Genomic DNA, 23,084 nt, shown 5'->3' on the forward strand with positions numbered 1-23,084 from the left:
CTCAATCTCATTACCCACCTTTCTAATCAGTCATAAGATTTAAAATCAAGGAGGGAAAAAAACAGATCAAACTTGAGTATTTTGAAAATTTTTATTAGAACCACTTCCCTTGTGCAAAGATACTGCCATGGCTTCCCAGAGGGAGAGAGACAGTGAGGAAGAAACTCACTTTGTAGTTGGATCCTGCTTGGAGCCCTGAGGACAGTCTATTTGTCACAGAATCTTAGAACTGGGAAGGACCTTTGAGACCACAAGTTTAACCCCCTAATTTCACAGAGAGAGAAAACAAGTTCATTGAGGGGAAGGAACTACCCAGATCATTCAATGAATTAAGAGCCCAAACTGAGACACCCCCCAACTCCATTTTCCTGACAGGACCCTCCATTCTTTCCACTATATCCCCACCCCCCCTCCCCAGCATCTCCATCACACCCTTTCCTATCACTGCTTTCCTCCTCCATCCATCAGGTCCTGTCCATTCTCCAGTTTATACTATCTCTTGGCTGAAAGAAGAAGCTGGGACGCTGCCCATGGCCCCTCCCTTGGGCTTGGGGAGGGGAGGAACTAGCACCTTTGTTGTGGGGAGCTGGGGAGAGAAATGGGATATGAGCTGGTTGCTCCAGAGCCTCAGGGCTTGTCTGGGGTCAGGGCACACAGGGATAGAGGCAATAAAGAACTGAGACACTTTAAATCCAAAGTCTGTGATTGGGGGTGGGTGGTCACAGCTGAGGTCTCCCCTCCCCCTTTCCTGTGGGGTCTGGGTACCCTGCTGAGAGCGGCTGATAAGAGGAAGGGTTTGATAAGATTGGGGCGGGGGAGAAGAAGATGGCAGGGTCGGGATCTATGGGAGCATTGCTGCAATCCAAAGAGAATGAGTAAGAGCTTGGAACTGGGGAGTCCTTAGTCTCCCGGAAGGGTCCAGGAATACCTTGGCATTTGAGGGCAGCCCTTTTTTATTTCTGTATATTGGAAACTGTACAACTTTCAGCCCCAGCCTGCCGAGGGGCTCCCCTAATCCTAAATTTGGACTGGAAGGACACAGGATGGGGTTATAGATTAGGAAGTCCCCCTGAGGGAGAGGGCTGCTCTGCTTGTGGAGAGCTCCCCTCAGAGCTAGGTGTGGTAGGTGTTCCCAAAGAAGGGGTGCCGCCGGCGCTGGACGACGTAGGAGTCCCAGAAGTTGGGGTCCTGTGTCGCCGGGCGGGCCCCAACTCCACTTGGCTCACGCGTTCAGCGAATTTCAGGGAGCACACCGTCTCCCCCACGTCCTCGGGGCGAGATGAGATCTAGGAGAGGGGGAAAGGGGGGAGGGGGAAGAGTTGTGGGGTAGAGGCTGAAGGATGGCGAAACTGCTCAATCCTTTCTACCAAGGTGAGACATTATGCAAATGCTCGTGTGGCTTGCATTCCCTGAAGATCACTAGGTCCAATCGGCTGGCTGGGAGACTGAGTATGCTAATGAGACGCGGCTCCACCTTCCGAGAAGGGCCCTCCCTGCTGCTGGCCGGGCCCCGCCCACAGTCCCCACTTTGCCCACCTGCACCAACATTACGGCTGTGGCTCCTGGGCCCAGGGCGGGTTGCAGCAGCCGGGTGAGCTGGGAGTCTCGAAAGGGGACGTGGGGCTGGCGGGCCCGGAGGGCCGCCATCACGCCCCCCAGGGCCAGCAGCGAGCGGTTGATGGTCTGTGCTTCCCGAAGCCTCCGGCCCCGGACCCCAGCCCTGCCGCCAGACTCGGTCATCACCGCCTTCCACACCCGCTCAGAGCCTGCCAGATCCACCAGATGTAGCGTCCCTACGGGTAGGGAGGGTCAGTGTTGGGGGGGGCACCATCTATGAGACGGGAAGTAGGGATTGGGGGTGTCGGGCCGGGGCTGGTACCTGCAGTTCCTGGGCCATGAGGAGGCGGGGCAGTGGTCAGCGTCAGGGTGACCAGGGCGTGGGAACGCGAGCTGTGCTCATTCATGTGGGTGGCAGCTGTGGCTCGGTTTCTCCTCCCCAGATTCAGCATCTACGGGGCACAACAATTTGTCTTTGAGATGCTGAGAGTACCAAGGGGCAGAGGGTGGTTCTTTACATGGGGAAATGGAGGGGAGGTCAGAGATTACCTTGGGCAGCCCTGAGGGATTATTTGGGGGGTGTGTCATAGTTTATATTACACAGGTCAAGGCAGTGAGGTCAAGAGGTTACCTGATGTGGAGCATCAAGGATCAGAGGTTACCTTGTGCAGAGCCCTTAGATCAGACACATCCCAGCAGGTGAGACCAGGCACATGGATTCCCCCATAGCCCTCTGGCCCCTGACGCACTGTGAGGCGCTCAGGGGGTCCTGAGGCCAGGAGATCTCTGAGGGAAGACAAAATAGCAGTACCAGAGAGGGAGAAACCTGGAGAGGGACGAGGGTAAGGTGGGGCAGGCAGGGAAAGGCAAGGGGAGCAAGGGTGGCCACTGACCTCACAGCCTCATTGTAGATCTCCACCATGCTGACTGTCACACGGTGCTGTCTTGGCCCTCCCTGTGCCCCCATCTCCCGGAAGAGTGACTGCAGGGCTCTTGGGGCGATGCCGGGATCCTCGGCTGGACCCTGAGTGGAGGAATAGGAGAGAAAATGGCAAAGCTTCCGGCTCAGATCTGAGGTTTCCCATTCCATCCTAATGAGAGGGCTCCCCTGCCCTCCCTATTCCCCAGCCCAGAGAGTCCTGATCTCACCTCCATGCTGTAGGTCTTGCCAGTCCCAGTTTGGCCATAGGTGAAGATACAGACGCTATAACCTTGGAGGCAGGACAGCACAGCAGGTTCTAACTCCCTAAACACCTGGGGGATGATATAAAGATACTGAGTGAGAGGAAGTATGAAACAGAGTGTATGAATCATGGAGAGTCTGGGCCTCCACATAATCTAAATGTAGGAACTCTGGAGGAAGGGAGAAGTTCTAGGGAAAATGGTGGATGGGTGCTTGGTAGGGGGTGGAGATGGGGAGAGGCAGGTTACCCCCTCTAGGTGCCTAGGATGCTAGAGCTGGAGAGTTCCTTGATGGACTAGAGAAGGGCCCTAGTCTGGGCCTTGTGAGATCTGTACTTGATTCCTAACTAATCTTGGGCACAATCTCCTTACCTCTTTAGGTCTCAGTTTCTCCACCAAAGCAATGGGAGAGGGAGTGCAACAACATCCAACGAAATATCTAGGATGTCTTTTTTCCACATGGAAGTTGTCATTCAGTCATTTCAATTGTGTCAGACTCTGACCCCATTTGGAGTTTTCTTGCAGAGATACTGAAGTAGTGTCTTTCATTTCCTTCTTCAGTTTAATTTTACCAATAATAAACTGAGGCAAACAGGATTAAGTGACTTAGTGTCTGAGGACAGATTCGAACTTGGGAAAATGAATCTTCTTATTGTGTGACCTGGCACTCTACTATGCCACGTAATGAACTGCCTCATCAATCTAGTATTCTTTTTGTTACATTGTTCTCTGAGGTCTTTGGGGTGCTAAGATTCTGTGAGAGATGGGATTGGGAAATTGAGGCAGAAAATGAAGGTTTAGAGGTTGGGGTTGGGGCTGGGACTGGATTAAGCTCAGGAATACTTGGTGAAAATCTAGAAATAGGATCTGCCTCAGGGTCAGACCTGTTCTACAGGATTTCCATCAAGAAACTATCTTAATGATTGAGACAATACTATTATAATGCTCTAATAATTGATCTTACATATGAATATACTCTATTGAGAGAAAAATATCGAGTGATCACCTCTTCTTGGGTGGCATCGGGTGGGAATACACGGTCTAGGCGGAAGTGACGCTGGCGCCCTCGGTAGTTGGCAGTGATTGTGCCCCCAGGACCTGGGTTCACATTTAGCAGGTTCCCAGGGCTCCCTGGCTTCAGCCTGCACAGCACTCTGATGTTCCCTAGGTGAAGGCAGGACCACTGGGCTCAGTACCACTTGTCACCCTGCAAGCTCCTTACAGAACCTCAGACTTTGGACAGAACTCAGAAGTCATCCTCTCTATTCTGATCTATGCAGCAACCTACCACCACCAACACCACCAGAAGAGAGAAAATGGGCAGTACGTTTTCAATTGCAGAGGGAGGACAACTCTTCCCACCCCATTCCTACCTTTGAGCTCCAACAGCCTGCCATGATAGGCTCTTCTGGGTTTCTTCCGCTTTTCAGGGACTCTCCTTCCCCAGTGACTGGCTGATAGCTCCCCCAAGGCCCAGCACACCTGGGAGACAGACACAGCAGGGTGTGGATGGAAATTCTTGCTCAGATGTCCTTTGGATTAGGATCCTAGATTAGCATCTGGAAGGGCCCTTAGACTTCACTAGTCCAATTCCTCATTTTATAGAGGACATTGAAGACCAGAGAGAAATTGGCTTTTTCAAGGTCATAGAAGTAAATAATAGCAATACAGAGTGAAACCTAAGTCCTCTGACTGGAAATTAAGTGTTCTTTTACATTGTCTTCTAAGGTTTTTTGGGCTCAGATTCTATGAAAATTGGGATTGGGAAACTAGGGCAGAAAATGAAGGTTTAGAGGTTGGAGCTGGAACTGAATTAATCTAAGGAATACTTGTTGAAAAGCTAGAAATAGGACTTGTCTCAGGGTCAGAAATCCCTGTGCTATAGGGATTTCCATCAGGACAAATATCTTAAATTCAACAAGTTTAAAACTAAGCTTTTCTACACAAATCTCTGCTCTACCTTCTGACTTAACTATTTGTTGATTGGATTTCTACATAGCATCTATCCTCTCTTCTATTCTCATTGACACCACCTTTAAATCTTCACTTATTAGTATTTTAATAGCCTCTTCCTGTCTCTACTCTCTTTCCACTTGTGTTTTTTTTTTGGGGTGGGGTGGGGTGGAATGGGAGACAGTCGGGGGTTAGGTGATTTGCCAAGGATCACACAGCTATTAAATGTCTGAGGTCAAATTTAAACTCTGGCTCTCCCGACTCTGGGGTCATAGTGCTCTATTCATGGTGCCACCTAGATGTAACTGCCCTAAAGAATTATCTTTCTTAAACAGATCATGAATGTCACTCTCTGGCTCAAAAATCTTCAGTAGCTCCCTATTGGCTTCAGACAAAAGCTCAGATTGCTCTGTTATGGTTGGTACCACCAACAATTAATCAGTGAGCATTTATTAAATACCTATTATGTGCCATGCACTATGACAGGTGCTTAATACAAAAATACTAAAGCAAAGCAGTTCCTGCTCTTAGATTTAATTCTAGTGGCTTTTATTAATTTAATTAAACATTCATTAAGTCCCAGAAGGAAGGAAGGACAGAACTCTAATTTGAACTCATAGTATTTGTGCCCTCAGTGGTATGACTTGTCAGTTTGAGATTCCTTAAGAAGAAATCAGCAAAAACAAACAAACAAAAAAAAACATAGTGTGCTCTCATGCCTCCATGCCTTTTGCTTCCTAGGTCTAAGATGTTAGTATTCCCTATCTGTGGCAATCTATCCTTTAAAGTCAATCTTAAATGACATCTCTAGGAAGCCTTCCCTGATTTCCTCCTTTAGTAACAGCCTTTTCCCCTGACCTCACATAGGTTGTTTTGGACCTTATCATATGGTACCAAGTAATATAGTTAACCTGGTGGGCTTTACCTCTCATTGAGTGCCTAGTATCCAGAGCAGCCAATTGGGAAATGCTTGAGGAGCAGCTTTCTTGGAGTGTGAATGGAGAGGGGGGCATCTTGGGAAAGGCAGCTACTGACCTGTCCTTGGGCTTCTTTCAGAGCCCCCTGGTAGTTCTGGGTGAAGGCAATGACCAGCCCACGAAGGTCCCCGCAGCCCTGGCGCAAGGCAACTATGTGCCCTCGAAGTCCTGATGGGGTGAAGGTGGAAAGAGAGATTGATGGTGAGAGAAGATACTGGGTTCCTGCCCTGCCTCAGCTCTCTCCCCCACTGGAAGCTGCTCCCCTTGGTCTGAGCCCCTCAGGCTGCCTTACCTGCCAATTGGCTCAGGATCAGCCTCAGCTCCCTCTTGCTCCTTCGTTCAGACTCCTGGGCAGCTGCCTCGAGCTGCAGCTCTCGAAGGGCTCCCTGGAGCTCCCACAGCTGCCCTTCCTGTACCCCCAGCTGCCTCCCCCCCCCCCCCAGACAACGTGTTATATCAGGGAGGAGACTAGGGTCCTGTCCTCCCCAGCTGCCCTATATACCCTTTCGTCAGAAGGCAGTTAGATAGCACAGAGGCTAAAGCAGTGGGCCTGAAATTTGGGAAAAATCGAATTCAGATCTGGCCTTGGGACGTCATTTCACCTCTGTTTGCCTCAGATTCTCTCTCTTTTTTTTTTTTTTTAAATTTTTATTTAATAATTACTTTATATTGACAGAATCCATGCCAGGGTAATTTTTTTTTTTTTAAACATTATCCTTTGCACTCGTTTCTGTTCCAATTTTTTTCCCCTCCCTCCCTCCACCCCCTCCCCTAGATGGCAAGCAGTCCTTTATATGTTGGATATGTTGCAGTATATCCTAGATACAATATATGTTTGCAGAACCGAACAGTTCTCTTGTTGCATAGGGAGAATTGGATTCAGAAGGTATAAATAACCCGGGAAGAAAAACAAAAATGCAGATAGTTCACATTCGTTTCCCAGTATTCTTTCTTTGGGTGTAGCTGCTTTTGTCCGTCATTTATCAATTGAAACTCAGTTAGGTCTCTTTGTCAAAGAAATCCACTTCCATCAAAATATGTCCTCATATATTATCATTGTTGAAGTGTATAATGATCTCCTAGTTCTGCTCATTTCACTTAGCATCAGTTCATGTAAGTCTTGCCAGTCCTCTCTGTATTCATCCTGCTGGTCATTTCTTACAGAACAATAATATTCCATAACATTCATATACCACAATTTACCCAGCCATTCTCCAATTGATGGGCATCCACTCATTTTCCAGTTTCTAGCCACTACAAACAGGGCTGCCACAAACATTTTTTGCCTCAGATTCTCAATTGTGAAGTGGAGATAGTAATGGCATCTACCTCCCAGGGTGGTTGTGAGGATCAAATGAGAGATTTGTAAAGTGGCTGGCACACAGTAAGTGCTGTATAAATGCTTTTACCCTTCCCCACTCCAGTCGGGTCCTCACCTGGGTCCTGAGGTTTTCTGTTGCCTCTTCAGTTTCTCTGAGCCGGCTCCTAACCTCCACGAGAACTTCTGCCTCCTCCTGTTTGTTGGAGAGAGACTTGGGTGTCAGGAGCTGATGGGGGCAGAAGGTGAAGGGGCACTAATTGCCCAGGCCCCAAGGCCTCTGCTCCCTGCAGCTGTGGGGTGGGGGTGGTGTACAGGCTGGGAAGCAGACCTGGGGAGAGCCAGAGAGCAAAGTGACGGTGGTAGGTTCGAGGAGACTGACTCACAGAATGTCAGAATGGGAAGAAACTTCAGAGATCCTCAAATTCTATCTCTATTCCTCCATCCCCCCCCCAAAACCAGCAACAAACAGGCCAACCAACCCAGCGACCCATTTACGTACCCAAAACACTGGAAGTCAGAACACCTACAGAAGCCTGCTTTCCTGATGTGGGAAATGAAGAGTTGGGGCAGAGGACTTATGCCCGCCCAACCCCATGCAGGGGCAGCTAGGCCCTGAAGGGGATGTAGTACTCTGAAATCAGGAGGACCAGCGATCAAATCCAGCCTCAGAGACTGTGTGACCCTGGACAAGTCGCTTAACCCTGTCTGCCTCAGTTTCCTCATCAGTCAAATGAACTGGAGTAGAAATGGCAAACCATTCTAATATCGAGGCCAGGAAAACTCTGAATGGGGTCATAAAGAATCAGACATGACTAATCGGCAAAATCAAACCAAACCAAACTCATATATATGTCCAAGTGAAAATCCAGGAAAATGAATAGGGTCTGAGTAGGTACCTTTGGATTATCAGTGCCTGGGGGTTATATTAGGGTGAAAAAAGACTAAGTCTTAACTCATTTTAACAATAAGGAAACTGAGGTCCAGAGCTGTGAAATGACTTCTGCAATATCACATGGTAATAGAGTAAGGATCTGAACCTCAGAAGATCCTTTATTTATTTTATTATTTTTTTCTTTATCCTTTTTTCCAATTGACTTTCTAGTTTGTCATAGCTCTTAACTGGAAGGAGGAGAGGTAGTGATGTGAAGCCACCTGGAAGAAGAGATCCCTTAAACAGGAAGAGGTGGAAGGAGGGTGTTACCTGAGCAGGGGAGGGAGTCCGGACAAGGGGCCCAGGCCCCCATTGGAGCAGCAGGTCCCTGGTAAGGCTCAGGCTCTGTTTCAGGGCTTCGTTCTCCAGGGTCAGGTGCTGAATCCGCTTCTCAGAGTCTGTGATCCCCTGGGAGGGAAGGTATCCCCCTGAAACCTAGGAATCCCCAACCCCTTCCTCCTTCCCACTCCATTACTTTACAGGAGCCCAGAAGCAGGAATCCATTTCTTCCCCCAGACTCGTGTCAGGTGGGATTGTTTCCCCTTTTTCCTCAAAAGGGATTTATTCAGGTGCCCAGCATCCCATGTCCTTCCCTCATTTCACAAGGTCTCTGCCTTCCAGGGAATATGGATCTCACCACTCCTAGCCGAAGTCGGCCCAGCTCCTCTTCCTGGTGCTCTAGCTGTTGCTTCAGTTCCTCTATCTGGAGTAAATGGTGGGGGGGAAGCCTTGGATATGGAGGTGGTGAGGAGCAGGGGAGGGTATCTCTGTTCTGGTGATTCCTATACCTTATCTTGTCCCAAAAGCTGTGGTTTCCCCTCAGGGCCTTGCCTTGGTACCCATATCAAGGTTCTGAATGCAGCTGATCCTTAATGGATTTGAACTGAATTCTCTCCCTACCCACTGATATAGTCAGGTAGTCCATGCTGTTTCCTCAGTGATCTCCTCCTCAGATGTCAGCTCCTTATTCCTCCAGCCCCTCTTCCCTATACTCACAAAACACTTCCATTTACCTATCCCATAGTATCACCTTCATGTCCTAGGGTGGACAGGGCTCTTCATCCTCCCTTTACCTCTCCCCAGCAAACAAATTTCTGTCTGCTTCCTCCCCATCCCCCTTAACCTCTTGCTTGGACATAAAGCAGTCTGCACCTTGGTTACAGAACTCTCCACTTCCTTCCCCCCAATCTCTTTAACTGTCTGGGTGTCCTTGCTTTTTACTTATCCTGGGGCCCCTTCTCTGCCTCCCAACTCTTCCTCATAAAACCTTGCTTAGCTCCTCTTATCTCTTATCCATCCTCATAGAATCTTTTTCTGCTCCAGGATAACCTCTTCCTTAACTGCAGCTGCTTCCAGGTCCTCTTACCTGTCCCAAGGTGGTCCCCTCCAGCCATTGCCAGTCTCTATGTTCCTCTTCCCTCTGCTGGGGTTGTCCCTTAGGCTCACCCCTCATGGTTACCTTTGGGCCTGTGTGGGGAGTGGGGAAGGGTCCAAGAAGAATAGTGAATTATTAGCTTAGAATCAAAGATGGGGCTTTATAAGAGTTGAGAAGTACTCTTTACTCCAAACAGGGACCACTGCAGGAAAAAGAACTGGAAAGAATATATTGGAGTCCTGGCCTCCAGCCTAACTATATTTATTCTCCAAACCTCAAATTTCCCCAGGGATACTAAGGCAGTAGGATCTTCATCTCCCTCCAAGATCAAACATCATTCTTCCCGACTCCATTATACCCCATTTACCCTCTGGGGCTAAGGGTTGCCCTCCTGAAGATGAAGCTGAAGTTGTAGCAGGGGCTGGAGCCCCAGTCTGCTGGAATCCACAAAGTCGATGTTGGAGGCCATGCTGGAGCCTTGGTGGTCGATTCTCACCTGGCCCTTGCAGCCAAGCTACCACTGCCAGGAGCTGCCCAATCAGTGTCAGTAGCAGGGGAGCCTGGGAGTTTGAGGGTCAAGGATCAGTGGGGAATTTGGGGAAGAGTCAGAACAAGGGGCTGTGGTGGTTGTGAGGGAACAGGATTGGTCAGAGAAAAGGGATAGCAATCACAACAAATAAGCTCAAAGTATCTAAGGCTACAATAGGCAGAAAAAGCTCTGGTGTTGGATCATTGGAGTTAGAACTGGAAGCAATTTTAGGGATTAGCTAATCATTCTTACCCCTCCCCTGCCTCCTCCCATTTTACATGTGAGGAAATTGAGGTCTTAGCTAGCAAGAAAATTCAAAATTCAAACTTAGATTTTCTGGCTCTTTCTAATATGCCACAGACTCCCCAAGGAAGGCAGAGATATGCTAACTGGGAGAAAGTTACGAAAAAAGACCTGGGGTTAAGGAAGTAAAAATTACCCTGAAAACCTTCTCCTCTGTCAGATTGAATGATGGGACTGCATGGAAGGCCCACCACTAAGTTAGGAATCAGGAGACCTGGCTTCTAGTATGTGTATACTCACTTTAGTAAAGGCTTCGATTTCTCCCTGTGTAAAGGAGGTGGTTGTATTAGATCCTGGAAGGTTTTTCCAACTCTTGACATTACATGAGTCTGAAAAGAGTGAAAGGAGAAGGGAAGATCTGGCTTCACTCACCTTGTCTGGGTCCAGGGACCTTGTCCATCCTTCACCTGTTCCCAGCTGGAGAGACAGGAACTCAGCCAGATGGGTGATGGCTTCTTCCAGAGAGACCTCTGGGGAGCTGCCTGCAGCTCCCTCAGCTGTTGCTTCCTGTTTCCCATCCCTGTCATTCTCAGAGTCTGGATCTGAGGAGCCTGCAGGGTATTAGAAGTCAGAAGGCAAAAAATAATAAGATCGGGGCTGCCCTGGGAGTTACAAGATAATCATACTGAGTTCTCAGAGGAATCAATAATGGTAGAGTGGGAAGGCTGCCCTCTTTTTTTTGTACTGCCCAGTTTCCCCACAGCCCTGACTTAGTAGGTCACATACTGTCTAGGCCATTCAGCTCAGTCCAAAGATCTTGCTGTGGGCGGTGGCGGCGGTGGTGGCGCCTTCTTCTGGGGAGGGAGCCAGTACCCTAAGAAAGGAGAAAAGGAATGGGAGCCTCAAGGCAAAATGGGGTCACCACCCCCTTCCTAAGGTGGATGTGATGGATAATTTTAGGTCTTCCTCTTCTCCCAAGGAGGGGGAGAGGAAGTAAAAAGTTATCATATAGTTAAATACTGGGGATCAGAACAGGGATGAGAAAGGGGCCTCAGGAATCATCCCTGTGTCACCTGGCCTTTTAGTTGTAAGCCATGTCAACCTCATGGAGGGGAATGGAGCTGTGTGAACCTGAGCTTGGCAATGATGCTGGATGCTCCCTCAAATCGGGTGGGGGAGACTCAACTGCTCTGCTTTCAGCACAGGCGATAGAATCAGATAGCAAGCATAGATTAGGGTAGGCCCAGGCAGCAAGCAAGATTAGGGTGGGCCCCAGGCAGCAAGCGCAGATTAAGGTGGATCCTGGAAGCAAGCAAGGTTAGGGTGGGTCCCAGGCAGCAAGCACAGGTTAGGGTGGGTCCAGGCAGCAAACACAAGTTAGGGGGGTCCCAGGCAACAAGCACAAGTTAGGGTAGGTCCAGGCAGCAAGCACAAGTTAGGGTGGTCTCCCTAGAAAATGGAGAACAGGTAGACTCCAGCAAAAAGCACTTCCCCAAACATAGGTACTGGAGCTCATATCTAGAGAAGTGGATTTGAGGGCACAGATTGATATGGGGTCAAGTGGACCCCTCTCAAAGGCAGAAGGACTCAGGTAAACCTTTACTCACCACCCCATCCATCCTTTTTCCCACTCTGACCTGTCACTCACCTGCGAGGGGTTCCCGTTCTGAGCTGCTGCAGCCGTTCCTTCCCCATCCCTTCGAAAGAGGGTGTAAAAGATATAAACCAGGAGCGAGTAAAAGGCATACATAGAGGAGGGGGGGGCGGGGGTCTTCCGAGGTCTGCCCCCGGCCCACCACCACCTCCCGGCCCGCAGCCGCAGTGCTGGTGCGCATGCCCAAAGACAGGCCACCCCCGCTGCTGCTGTTGCTGCTGCTGTAGTCTCCCTAGCTTCGCTGCTGCGGAGGGGACCGCTCCCTCAGCTTCATCTCTGGGCATGGGAAGGGTTAGGGTAGGCGGGCGATGGGAATGGCGATCCAGAGAGAAAGGACTACGGGAAAGGAGGACCTGGACCTGGACAGGGGGCGGAATGAGGAATAGATGGAGCACGCCTCTTGAATTTGAAAACCCCAGATTCTCACAGAACAGAATCCCTTTCCTTCGCTGGACCCCCTTCCCGCTTTCCACCCTCCCACATATTCCCCCTCCTCTCCCAGACCCTTCCCTGTCACTCATCATACAGACTCCGCCTCTTTATACTGACATCCCCCATCATTGACTCATCTCGGAGTCAGCCTCCTGCAACAACCCTCACTCCCACTCAGCCCTCTTCTTTAATCAATTAGTCACCAGCCCCTTAACTTTTATTAAGCGTCTGCTATGTATGTTTCAGATGCAAATACAAAAATAAGTGCTTGCCCTCGAGGATCTTACATTCTACTACATAGATACAACATATTAACCGATAAATAAGGATACACCCCCAAGCATCACAGAGTAATTGGGGAAGGGAGGATACTAACAGCTGAGGGGATTAGGAAAAGTCTCTGGGAAACGGTAGCATTTGAGCTGAGCTTTAAAGGTAACTAGGGTTTCAAAGAATGAAGGTAAGGAGAAAGCACATCCCAAGATGACAGTATACTGTACAAAATGCATGGAGATGGGAGATGGGGTGTTGTTTACAGGGAGCATCAAGAGGATCAGTTTTTCTGAAGCACAGAAGGAAGTAAAATGCAATCAAATTTGGAAAAAATAGAATGGAGACCTAGATTTTTGATGCTGCAACTTCTTGAGCAGTGTAGGAATACCAGTTTGGCTGGAAGATGGGTTGGAAAGGATAGAAAATGGAGGTCTAGTGTGGGAGATTCCTAAAATATCAGTGCCACATAGAGATAACAGCAAACTACTCCCAGGACTTTTCAAAGTGAGGTGTCTCCAGACATAGAACCTTTTGTTTGAAGGCCCAGACACTTTCAGGGATAATAATAAGAGCTAAAATGTATACACAACTTACTATATGGCTGGCCCAGTTCTAAGTATTTTACAATAATTATCTCATTTGATTTTTACACGAAGTGGAGGAGAAAGGTACTAGGATTTCCATTTCACAGATGAGGAAACTGGGAGATATAAATGAAATGATTTGCCCAAAGTCACATGAAATCTATCTTCTCTGTGGCTTTATTTGAATTCAGGTCTTCCTGACTCCAAGCATAGCTCTCCATGGGACTAGCACTTCTGGTGTGAGGGTTTGCCGAGCCCTCTTCAGGAATGCTCATCTACCTTTGGTGTTTACCTGGTAGTCAAGTCTCACTAAAAGAGTGTTACATCCCCATCAATTGGAGAATGGCTGAATAAATTGTGGTATATGAATGTTATGGAATATTATTGTTCTGTAAGAAATGACCAGCAGGAGGATTTCAGAAAGGCCTGGAGAGATGTACATGAACTGATGCTGAGTGAAATGAGCAGAACCAGGAGATCATTGTACACAGCAACAAGAAGACTATAATGATGATCAATTCTGATAGACATGGCTCTCTTCAACAATGAGATGATTCAAACCAGTTCCAATTGTTCAATGAAGAAGAGAGCCATCTACACCCAGAGAAAGGACCCATGGGAACTAACTGTAGACCACAACATTGAATTCTCACTTTTTCTATTGTTGTTTGCTTGCATTTTGTTTTCTTTCCCAGGTTTTTTTTTCTTCCTTCTTGATCTGATTTTTCTTGTGCAGCAAGATAATTGTATAAATATGTATACATATATTGGATTTAGCATATATTTTAATATGTTTAACATGTATTGGAATACCTGCCATCTAGGGAAGAGGGTGGGAGAAAGAAGGGATAATTTGGAACAGAAGGTTTTGCAAAGGTCAATGTTGAAAAATTACCCAGGCATATGTTTTGTAAATAAAAAGCTTTAATTAAAAAAAAAAAAGTGATACATCCAGCTAAACATCAGCAGATGGGCTAAACCAGGTTGAGGGTAATTGATTGGCCACAGATCTTTAAGTGAATTGGGGGATGTCTACCCCAACCATAGGAAGACTTCCCCTGGTGGATGAGAACAATTTGTTTCTGTGGCCATGAAGAACTCGATCAGACACAGAAGACCACAAAGTGATCCACTGGATCCTGGCGTATTGCTGGTCATGCAGACTTTTGTCTTCCATTGGATTTCAATGCCTCTAGAAGAGAGAACAAAGATGATGACTTTGTATATAGCTCAGCCTCACTTAAATCCAAATCATCTATAATGTCACTGGTCCTCTTTGAAAATGCAGGATAAATCACAAGAACAACACCAGGCATATATGTATGGATTGGCTCCCTTTTAAGAAAGTAAATTACTTAAGGGCAAGGATTGTTTCAATTTTGTTTTTGCATTTCCAACCCACCTAGTATAGCCTAGGTTAACATATGGTAGGTGCTTATTAAATCCTTCTGATAGATTGAAGAACCAATTTAAGTTTAGACTCTGAGTGACCAGAAGAAAAATGGTGCCTTGCATGTATAATTTACATAGGAGACAACAATTTCAGCTAAATAGTGAGTATCAAAGCCAAAATTTATGGAACTAAGAATTGAATGGAAGATGGGGGAGGGGAAGGTAATAGACAGTTTTTTTTCTGGGAATTTGGTTGAGAAAGGAAGGGGAGATATTGGAGGCTGGTCTTGGGGGATGATAGTCAAGTGAAAATTTTTTTAAGGATTGGGGAGGTTTGTTCATGTTTGTAGGCAAGAAGGAACCAGTTGAGAAAAGGTGGAAAATAAGGGAGGAAAGAAGGGGGAAAAAGAGAGAGAAGAGACAGAGACAGGGAGAGGAGAGAAAGAGAGAAAAGGGAGGGGAGGGTTTGACTAAATGGATTAAATAGACTAATTAGAAGAGATGAATCAAGATAGGATTAAGGATTCCTCTAGTAGAGGCAAGTTTGGTTATCTTGACAAAGAGAAGGAATGACCTTATCTTCTGAGATGAGAACAAACAAACCTTTTATAGGGTCATAGGATTTAATTCTGAAAGGAACCAGAGATCATCTAGTAAAGGGATTCTTATCCTTTTGCCCTAATTGTCTTTGATGGGCTGGTGATGCCTTTTAAAGCTGACTCTACACAAGATAATGTTTTAAGTTCATAAAATAAGATACCTGGGATTACAAAAAAAAAAAAAAAAAAAAAAAAAAAACAAACCACCACCAACAAAAAACAAAAAAAAACCAAGCATATTGAAAAGCATTTATCAAAATATGTTGTGATAAAAAGTTCACACACCCCAATTTAAGAATGAGTGATCTTAAATTAAAAGGGGCATCTAGGTGGCACAGTGGGTAGAGCACCAGCCTTGAAGTTAGGAAGACCTGAGTTCAAATTTGAGCTCAAACATTTAACACTTCCTTCTGTATGACCCTGAGCAAGTCATTTAACGCCAATTGCCTCAGCAAAAAAAAAAAAGAAAAGAAAAGAAAGAATTAGTGATCTGATACAATACCATTCTTTAACATATAGGAAATTAATTCCCAGAGAAGAGGGCATTTATCCAAGGACAGATGGTAAACTATAGAGTATTAGTATTTAAATCTGATGATCTTTGTATCATTGACTACTTTATATAAAGATGAATCAGAAAAAGCTTGAACCAAGCCCCCTTTCTCCCTCCCCCCCACCTTACACATAGATTGTATACATCCCTTCATCCACTTAGAATCCCCTCATATATAAATCAATCAATTGATTAGTGCTGGGGATACCAAAAAAAGGCAAAAGACAGTACCTGTTCTCAAGGAGGTTCAATCTATAAATCTTAAAAATCACAAAAATGCTTGTTAGATGTAGTAATTCAAGGCAATTCCAATAGACTCAGGATGGAAAATGCTATCAGCATCCAGAGAGAGAACTATGGAGATTGAATGTAGATTGAAGCATAGTGTTTTTACCTTTTATTTGTTTGTTTGTTTCTCATATTTTTTCCTTTTGATCTGCTTTTTCTTACACAACATGATAAATATGGAAATATATTTAAAATAATTGCAAATATTTAACTTGTATCAGATTTCTTGCCATCTTAGGGAAGGGAAAAGAAAGGGAGTGAAAGAGAAAAATCTGGAAAGCCTCACAAAAACGAATATTGAAAACTATTGTTACATGTATTTGGAAAATAAAATATTATTGAAAATAAAAAAAAGAAACTTTTGTTAAAAGTCATGTAATACATGATACAAAAGGTTGCATGGGGGAGTAAATGGAGAGTCTGTATTGTTAGGAAGGCCTGGGTTGAAGTTCTACCTCCCACAGTATAGTTCTGTACAGCTCTTGATTAAAGAGCTGTGGACAAATCACTTAACTTTTGAGTATAACATAAAGAAATAAAGACAGAGTTTGAGTACTTACTGTGGTAGTATAAAAAATGGATTCTATATGAAATTGTGAGTCTCCATTTCATTCCATATACTTTGAACAAAAACTGTATACAAATTTCATACTTTACTTTCAAAACTATCCTGCTTTTTTATTTTTGCCTTTTTTTGTGTCCTTGGCAATGAAAAAGTTTCTGACTATTATGGAAATGTTTTGTATGAATACACATGTCTAATTTATATAGAATTATTTGCCTTCTCAGTGGGAATGGGTGGGTGGGGAGGGAAGAAGGGGGAAATTTGGAACTTAAAGTTTTAAAAGCAAATGTCAAAATTTGTTTTTATATATAACTGGGGAAAATAAAATGCTAAATTTTAAGAAGTTCCAATCACTCTTTTTCTTTTACTCTCCCTACCTTTTTCTCAAATTTTTTTCTGAGGAGAGGTCATTGGACTTGCCCAGGGTCCCTCAGCTAGGAAGTGTTAAGTGTCTGGAGTATGAACTCAGGGGCTCCTGATTTCAGGGAAGTGCTTTATCCATTGAGCCATCTAGCTGGCCTACCTTTCATTCTTCTTAAAAAACCTAGATTAAAAAAAAAAGATGAAGTGCAAGGAAAATAGTAAATAGGCCAATGTAGTTGGATCATAAAAGTGTTAACAAATGAACTTAAGCAAAGCAAATCCACACAGTGGCCATGTCCAAAAATATATATTTTGGTACTTTTAGTCCTCCATCACTTCTCTCTCATTTGGTGGGTGTTTTACCATAGGTCCTCAGGAGACATGATTGGTCATTATTTTGATCATAAATCTTTTTAAAAAAAACCCCACTAATTTTTTATTCTGTTACTGAAAAAGTTTTAAGGAAAAATATCTTTCAGCATTTTCTGTTTGTGCTATGCAGGATTCAGAGTAGTGAGCAAATAGAAATTGAGAGAAAGGAGAAAATCATCATGGTTTTCAATATGAGAAAAATGAATGGGAATATATGGTAAAATAGAACAAATATTTCTAATATTAGAAATTATGCATAGCATTTTAGTTTTCATCTGTATTCACTAATTCACTATAAGTTTAGTTGTAGTTTAATGTATAAGTTTGATATGACTGAGGACCTATTTTATTTTGCGTAGTTTTAGTGCAGTTTTTCAAAATTATAATAAAATAGAGAAAGAGGACATCAATGAATTGGGCATACAACTAAAAAAGCTAGAAAAATAACAGATTAAAAATCTCCAACTAAATAGCAAATTAGAAATTCTGAAATTCAAAGGAGAAAGGAATTCTTCTTAAAATGATAAGTAGTATCTGGAAACTGAGTGGATGCCCATCAACTGGAGAATGGCTGAATAAATTGTGATATATGAATATTATGGAATATTATTGTTCTGTAAGAAATGACCAATAGGATGATTTCAGAAAGGCTTGGAGAGACTTACATGAACTGATACTGAGTGAAATGAGCAGGACCAGGAGATCATTATATACTTCAACAACAATACTATATGATGATCAATTCTGATGGACCTGGCCCTCTCCAGCAATGAGGTGAACCAAATCAGTTCCAATAGAGCAGTAATGAATTGAACCAGCTACACCCAATGAAAGAACTCTGGGGGATGGCTAAGAACCACTACATAGAATTCCCAATCCCTCTATTTTTGTTCACCTGCATTTTTGATTTCCTTCACAGGCTAATTGTATACTATTTCAAAGTCTGATTCTTTTTGTACAGCAAAATAACTTTTTGGACATGTATACTTATATTGTATTTAATTTATACTTTAACATATTTAACATGTATTGGTCAACCTGCCATCTGTGGGAGAGGGTGGGGGGAAGGAGGGAAAAAATTGGAAGAAAAGGTTTGGCAATTGTCAATGCTAGAAAATTATCATGCATATAACTTGTAAATTAAAAGCTATAATAAAAAATAAATAAATAAAAATATATCAGGACATTTGAAAACCCTCCCTCCAAAAAATGATAAGCAGTATCTATCTAAAATCATCAGCAAGCATTATTTGTGATGGATACAAGTTGGATGCATTCCCAATATGATCATGGGTGAAATAAGGATGCCCATTATCACCACTATTATTCAATATTGCACTAGAAATGTTAACTTTGCTCTAAGAAAAGAAAAAAAATTAAAGGAATTAGGCAATGAGGAGATAAAACTATCACTCTTTGCAGATGATATGATGATATACTTAGAGAATCATCCAAAAATCTACTTGAAACAAGAGCTTTAGCAAAGTTTCAGGATATAAAATAAAAATCAGTAGCATTTTTATATATTACTAACAAAGCCTATTACAAGAGAAATTCCACTTAAAATAATTGTAGGCAAAACAAAATATTTGAGTGTCTACCTGCCAAAACAAACCCAGAAACTATATGAACACAATTACAATTGTCACACAAATAAAGTCAGATCTAAACAATTGTAAAAATATCAGTTGCTCAAGATAATTCTACCTAAATTGGTCTACTTGTTAATTGCCATCAGAATTAAACTGCCTCCAAATTTTTTTTATACAACTAGAAAAAATAATAATGATTCATCTGGAAGAACAAAAAGTCAAGAATATGAAGGGAATTAATGAAAAATAAATACAAAGGATGGTGGTCTAGCAGTACCAGACCTAAAACTATATTATAAAGCAGCAGTCACCAAACCATTTGGTCATGGCTAAAAAACAGAGTGGTAGATTAGTGAAATAGGTTAGATATATATGATGCAATAATCAATGACTGTATTAATCTAGTATTTGATAAACTTCAAAACTCCAGCTTCTGGGATAAGAAGTTAATATCTCACAAAAATTGCTGGGAAAACTGAACAATAATATTTCAGAAACTTCACACAGATCTATATCTCACATCCCATATTAAAATAAGGTCAAAATGAGTACATGACAGTAGCAGGGGTCCTCAAACTACAGCCCACGGGCCAGATGCGGCAGCTGAGGACATTGATCCCCCTCACCCAGGGTTATGAAGTTTCTTTATTTAAAGGCCCACAAAACAAAGGTTTTGTTTTTACTATAGTCGGGCCCTCCACCAGTCTGAGGGACAGTGAAGTGGCCCCCTATTTAAAAAGTTTGAGGTCATTCTGTCTCCAGGGCTAGTGTTTTAGCCACTGCGCCATCTAGCGCCATCCCAAATAACTCCTTTTTTTTTTTTTTTTTTTTGGTGAGGCACTTGGGGTTAAATGACTTGCTCAGGGTTATAGAGCTAGTAAGTGTGGTGATTGAGACTGAATTTGAACTCAGGTATTCCTGACTTCAAGGCCCATGCTCTAGCCACTGCTCTATTTAGCTGCCCCTGGATACATGATTTGGGCATAAAGGGTGATACTAAAAGCAAATTAGGAGAAGGGATAGTTTACCTATTACATCTTTGGAGGAGGGAGGAATTCATGACCAAAGAAGCAGAGAATATTATGAAATGCAAAATGGACGACTTTGGTTACATTAAATTAAAAAGGGTTTGCACAAAACTAACACAAACAAGATTAAAAGGGAAGAACAAAAATGGGGGGGGATTTTTTTATAGCCAGTGTTTCTGATAAAAGCTTCATTTCTAAAATATATGAAGCATTATATCAAATTTGTAAGAATACAAATCATTTCTCAATTGATAAATGGTCAAATCATATGAACAGACAATTTTCAGATGATGAAATTAAAGCCATCTATAATCATGAAAACATTCTCTAACGATTAGAGAAATGCAAATTAAAACAACTCTGAAGTACATATACCTCTCAGATTGGCTAAGATGACAGACAATGCTGATAAATTTTGGAAGGGATGTGGAAAAACTGGGAAACTAATGCATTGTCGGTAGAGTTGTGAAATGATCCAACCATCCTGGAACTATGCCCCAAAATCTATAAACTTGTGTATTCCTTTTTGATTTAGAAAAGCCACTACTGGGTCTGTATCCCAAAGAAATCATAAAGGAGGAAAAAAAGACCCACATGTGCAAAAATGTTTGTAGCAGCTCTTTTAGTGGTGGCAAAAAATTGGAAAATGAATAGATGCCCATCAATTGGGGAATGGTTGAATAAGTTATGGTATATGAAAGTAATGGAATCTTATTGTTCTATAAAAAAATGATAAACTGTCACAAAAAGTTCTGGAAAGATTTACATGAACTGATGTTGAGTGAAACAAGTAGTACCAGGAATACATTGTACATATTTAACAGCAACATTGTGCATTGATCAACTATGAAAGTTTCATACAGTTTCAAATAGAATATAGAACATAATAAGCTCTGATGAGGAGAAGGATATGATTAGGGATAGGTGAAGAATGATAAGCATGGTAAGAATTTTTTTTTTTTCGTGTTAAGGGTTCATGGGCCAGATGATTTTGGCTTGCAATTATCATCCTTCTCAGTGATTCAGTGATCCAAGGCAAACCCAGTAGACTTTGGGAAATGCAATCTGCAGTCAGAAAGAGAACTATGCACACTGAATATAAATCAACACATGCTATGTTCACGTCTTTTTTCTGTTTGTTTTTTTTATGTTTTTAAAAAAAGGTTTTTCCCTTTTGCTCTGATTTTTCTCTTCCAATATGATTTTTAAAGCAATGTGTATTAAAAATAAATAAATTTGTTAGAAATAAAATAGGTAGAATAAAAAAATAAAATTTTGAGTTCTAATTTTCTTTCTCCCTTTCATCCTTTTCTCATCACTAAAAAAGTGAGCAAAATGATATCATTATACATGTGAAATCATGCAAAACATATTTGCATATTAATTGTATCTTGGAAAAAGGAACAACAAAAATAAAGCTAGAAAGCTATATTTTAATTTACACTCAAAATTCATCATTCTCTCTCTGGACGTGGATAGTATTTTTTCATCATGAATCCTTTGGAATTGTTTTGGATCATTGTATTGATCATAGTAGCCACGTCTTTCAAAGTTGATTATCATTACAACATTGCACATCTTGTAGCAAAATAGTACTCCATCACAATTATATGCCTTAACTTGATCAGCCATTCTTCAGTTAATGAGGATCCTTTCAATTTTATTTTTTTTTTTACCACCACAAAGACAACTGTTATAAACATTTTTGAACTATAGATTCTTTTTCTTTAATCTCTTTGGATTATTTCTTTGATCTAGTAATGGTATTGCTGGCATGCACAGTTTTATAACCTATTGGGCATATTTCTAAATTGTTCTCTAGAATGATTGAACTAATTCATAACAACCCACAGTTTATTAGTTTATCTATTTTCCTTCAACTCCTCCAGCCTTTGTCATTTTTAAAGTAGTACCTCAGAGTTGTTTTAATTTGCATTTCTCCTATCTGTAGTGATTTAAATTATTTTTTCATATGACTACAATTAGCTTTATTTCTTCTGAAAACTGCTTATTCATATCCTTTGATCATTTATCAATTTGGGAGGCTCTTGTTTTTTATAAAATTGATTCAGTTCCCTATATATTTGAGAAATGAGGCTTTTATCAGAGAAACTTGCTGAAAAAATTTTGGATATTACTTCACTATCTTTGGTATTTTGTAGCAAAATATAGTTTTCCTGATCAGTGCTTTTAATTAGGTCTATATTTGCTTTTGCTTTGTTAGGATCAAGATTATTTCCTGTTTCTTTTTTACTTTAGCTGAAGCATAACAGATTCTGTTCTATTCCTTTAGTTGAATTCTGTGTGTGTCTTTCTGTTTCAAGTTTATCTCTCATAAACAGTATAAGACTGGATTCTGGTTTCTAATTTATTCTGCTAGTTGCTTCAGTTTTATAGGTGAATCCATCACATTGCCATATCTTTTATTCACTTCTCCTGGTTAGTTGGTTGCTGTCCTTCATTCTCAAAGAGGACCAAAATGACATCACTGTGTTGGAGTCAAAGTGTAATGTGTCCAAATGTGATTGATAAGGCCAATATGAGATCATTTCAATGAGAGTGATTATTTCTTAGTATAGCCCAGGTTTTGGAAATATACAACAAAAAGGTCATTACAATGGCAATTTAATAATCAGTCTAATAGTTTTACTCTTCACACTTCATAGCCTCACAAAAACTGAGCTAGCTCTGACAATGTATACATCAATCATATCATCTATGTATATATCCCTACAATGTATTCTGCCAAAGTAAGTTAATTTATCCCCCTGAGATAGTTGGGGTTAAAGGACTTTCCCAGAGTCATACAATTAGGAAGTATTAAGTATCTGAAGCTAGATTTGAACTCAGGTCCTCCAGCTTCAAAGTGGTGCTCTATCTGTTGGGCCATCTAGTAGCCTCAATTCTACTTTTTAAAAAGTTATTTTCTTCAGGTTTTTTTTATCCCTGCTTTACCAAGCTGTGACTTTTTTTCATGATTTTCTTGCATCACTCTCATTTTTCTTCCCCATTTTTTCTCTATTCCCTTATTTGATTTTTAAAATCCTTTTTGAATTTTTCTTTAGTCTGAGACCAATTCATATTTTTCTACGAGATTCTAGATGTAGCAGTTTTGATTTTGTTGTCATCTTCTGAGTTTTGATCTTCCTTGTCACCATAGTAACTTGTCAGAATTTTTTTCTGTTGTTTCTGTTGTTTGCTCATTTTTCAAGTCTTTTTCTTGACTTTTTACTCTTTGCTAAAGTGGGGCTCTACTTCTAGGGTGGGCATTGTATCAAGCTTCAAGAATTTTGCGCAGCTATTTTCAGAGATACTTCTATG

The 23,084-nt window shown here is 42.4% G+C and overlaps 1 protein-coding gene across 1 annotated transcript; it reads right to left on the reverse strand.

The window, feature by feature from the left end:
- Window positions 1-77: 77 nt before the first annotated feature.
- On the reverse strand, window positions 78-12,483 carry KIFC2 (kinesin family member C2). The gene is made up of 18 exons (XM_051971266.1): window positions 11,717-12,483; window positions 10,855-10,942; window positions 10,501-10,679; window positions 9,664-9,856; window positions 9,288-9,388; window positions 8,559-8,624; window positions 8,192-8,329; window positions 7,106-7,183; window positions 5,962-6,091; window positions 5,728-5,837; window positions 4,113-4,221; window positions 3,746-3,903; window positions 2,707-2,811; window positions 2,451-2,581; window positions 2,220-2,343; window positions 1,880-2,009; window positions 1,537-1,793; window positions 78-1,286 (listed from the first exon to the last, which is right to left on the reverse strand). Exons 1-18 carry the CDS (start codon window positions 11,816-11,818, stop codon window positions 1,050-1,052), a joined length of 2,436 nt encoding a protein of 811 aa, XP_051827226.1. The 5' UTR covers window positions 11,819-12,483; the 3' UTR covers window positions 78-1,049.
- Between the last annotated feature and the right edge of the window lie 10,601 nt (window positions 12,484-23,084).

The sequence above is a fragment of the Antechinus flavipes genome, chromosome 1, assembly GCF_016432865.1.
Source record: "Antechinus flavipes isolate AdamAnt ecotype Samford, QLD, Australia chromosome 1, AdamAnt_v2, whole genome shotgun sequence".
NCBI classification, from domain to species: Eukaryota; Metazoa; Chordata; class Mammalia; order Dasyuromorphia; family Dasyuridae; genus Antechinus; species Antechinus flavipes.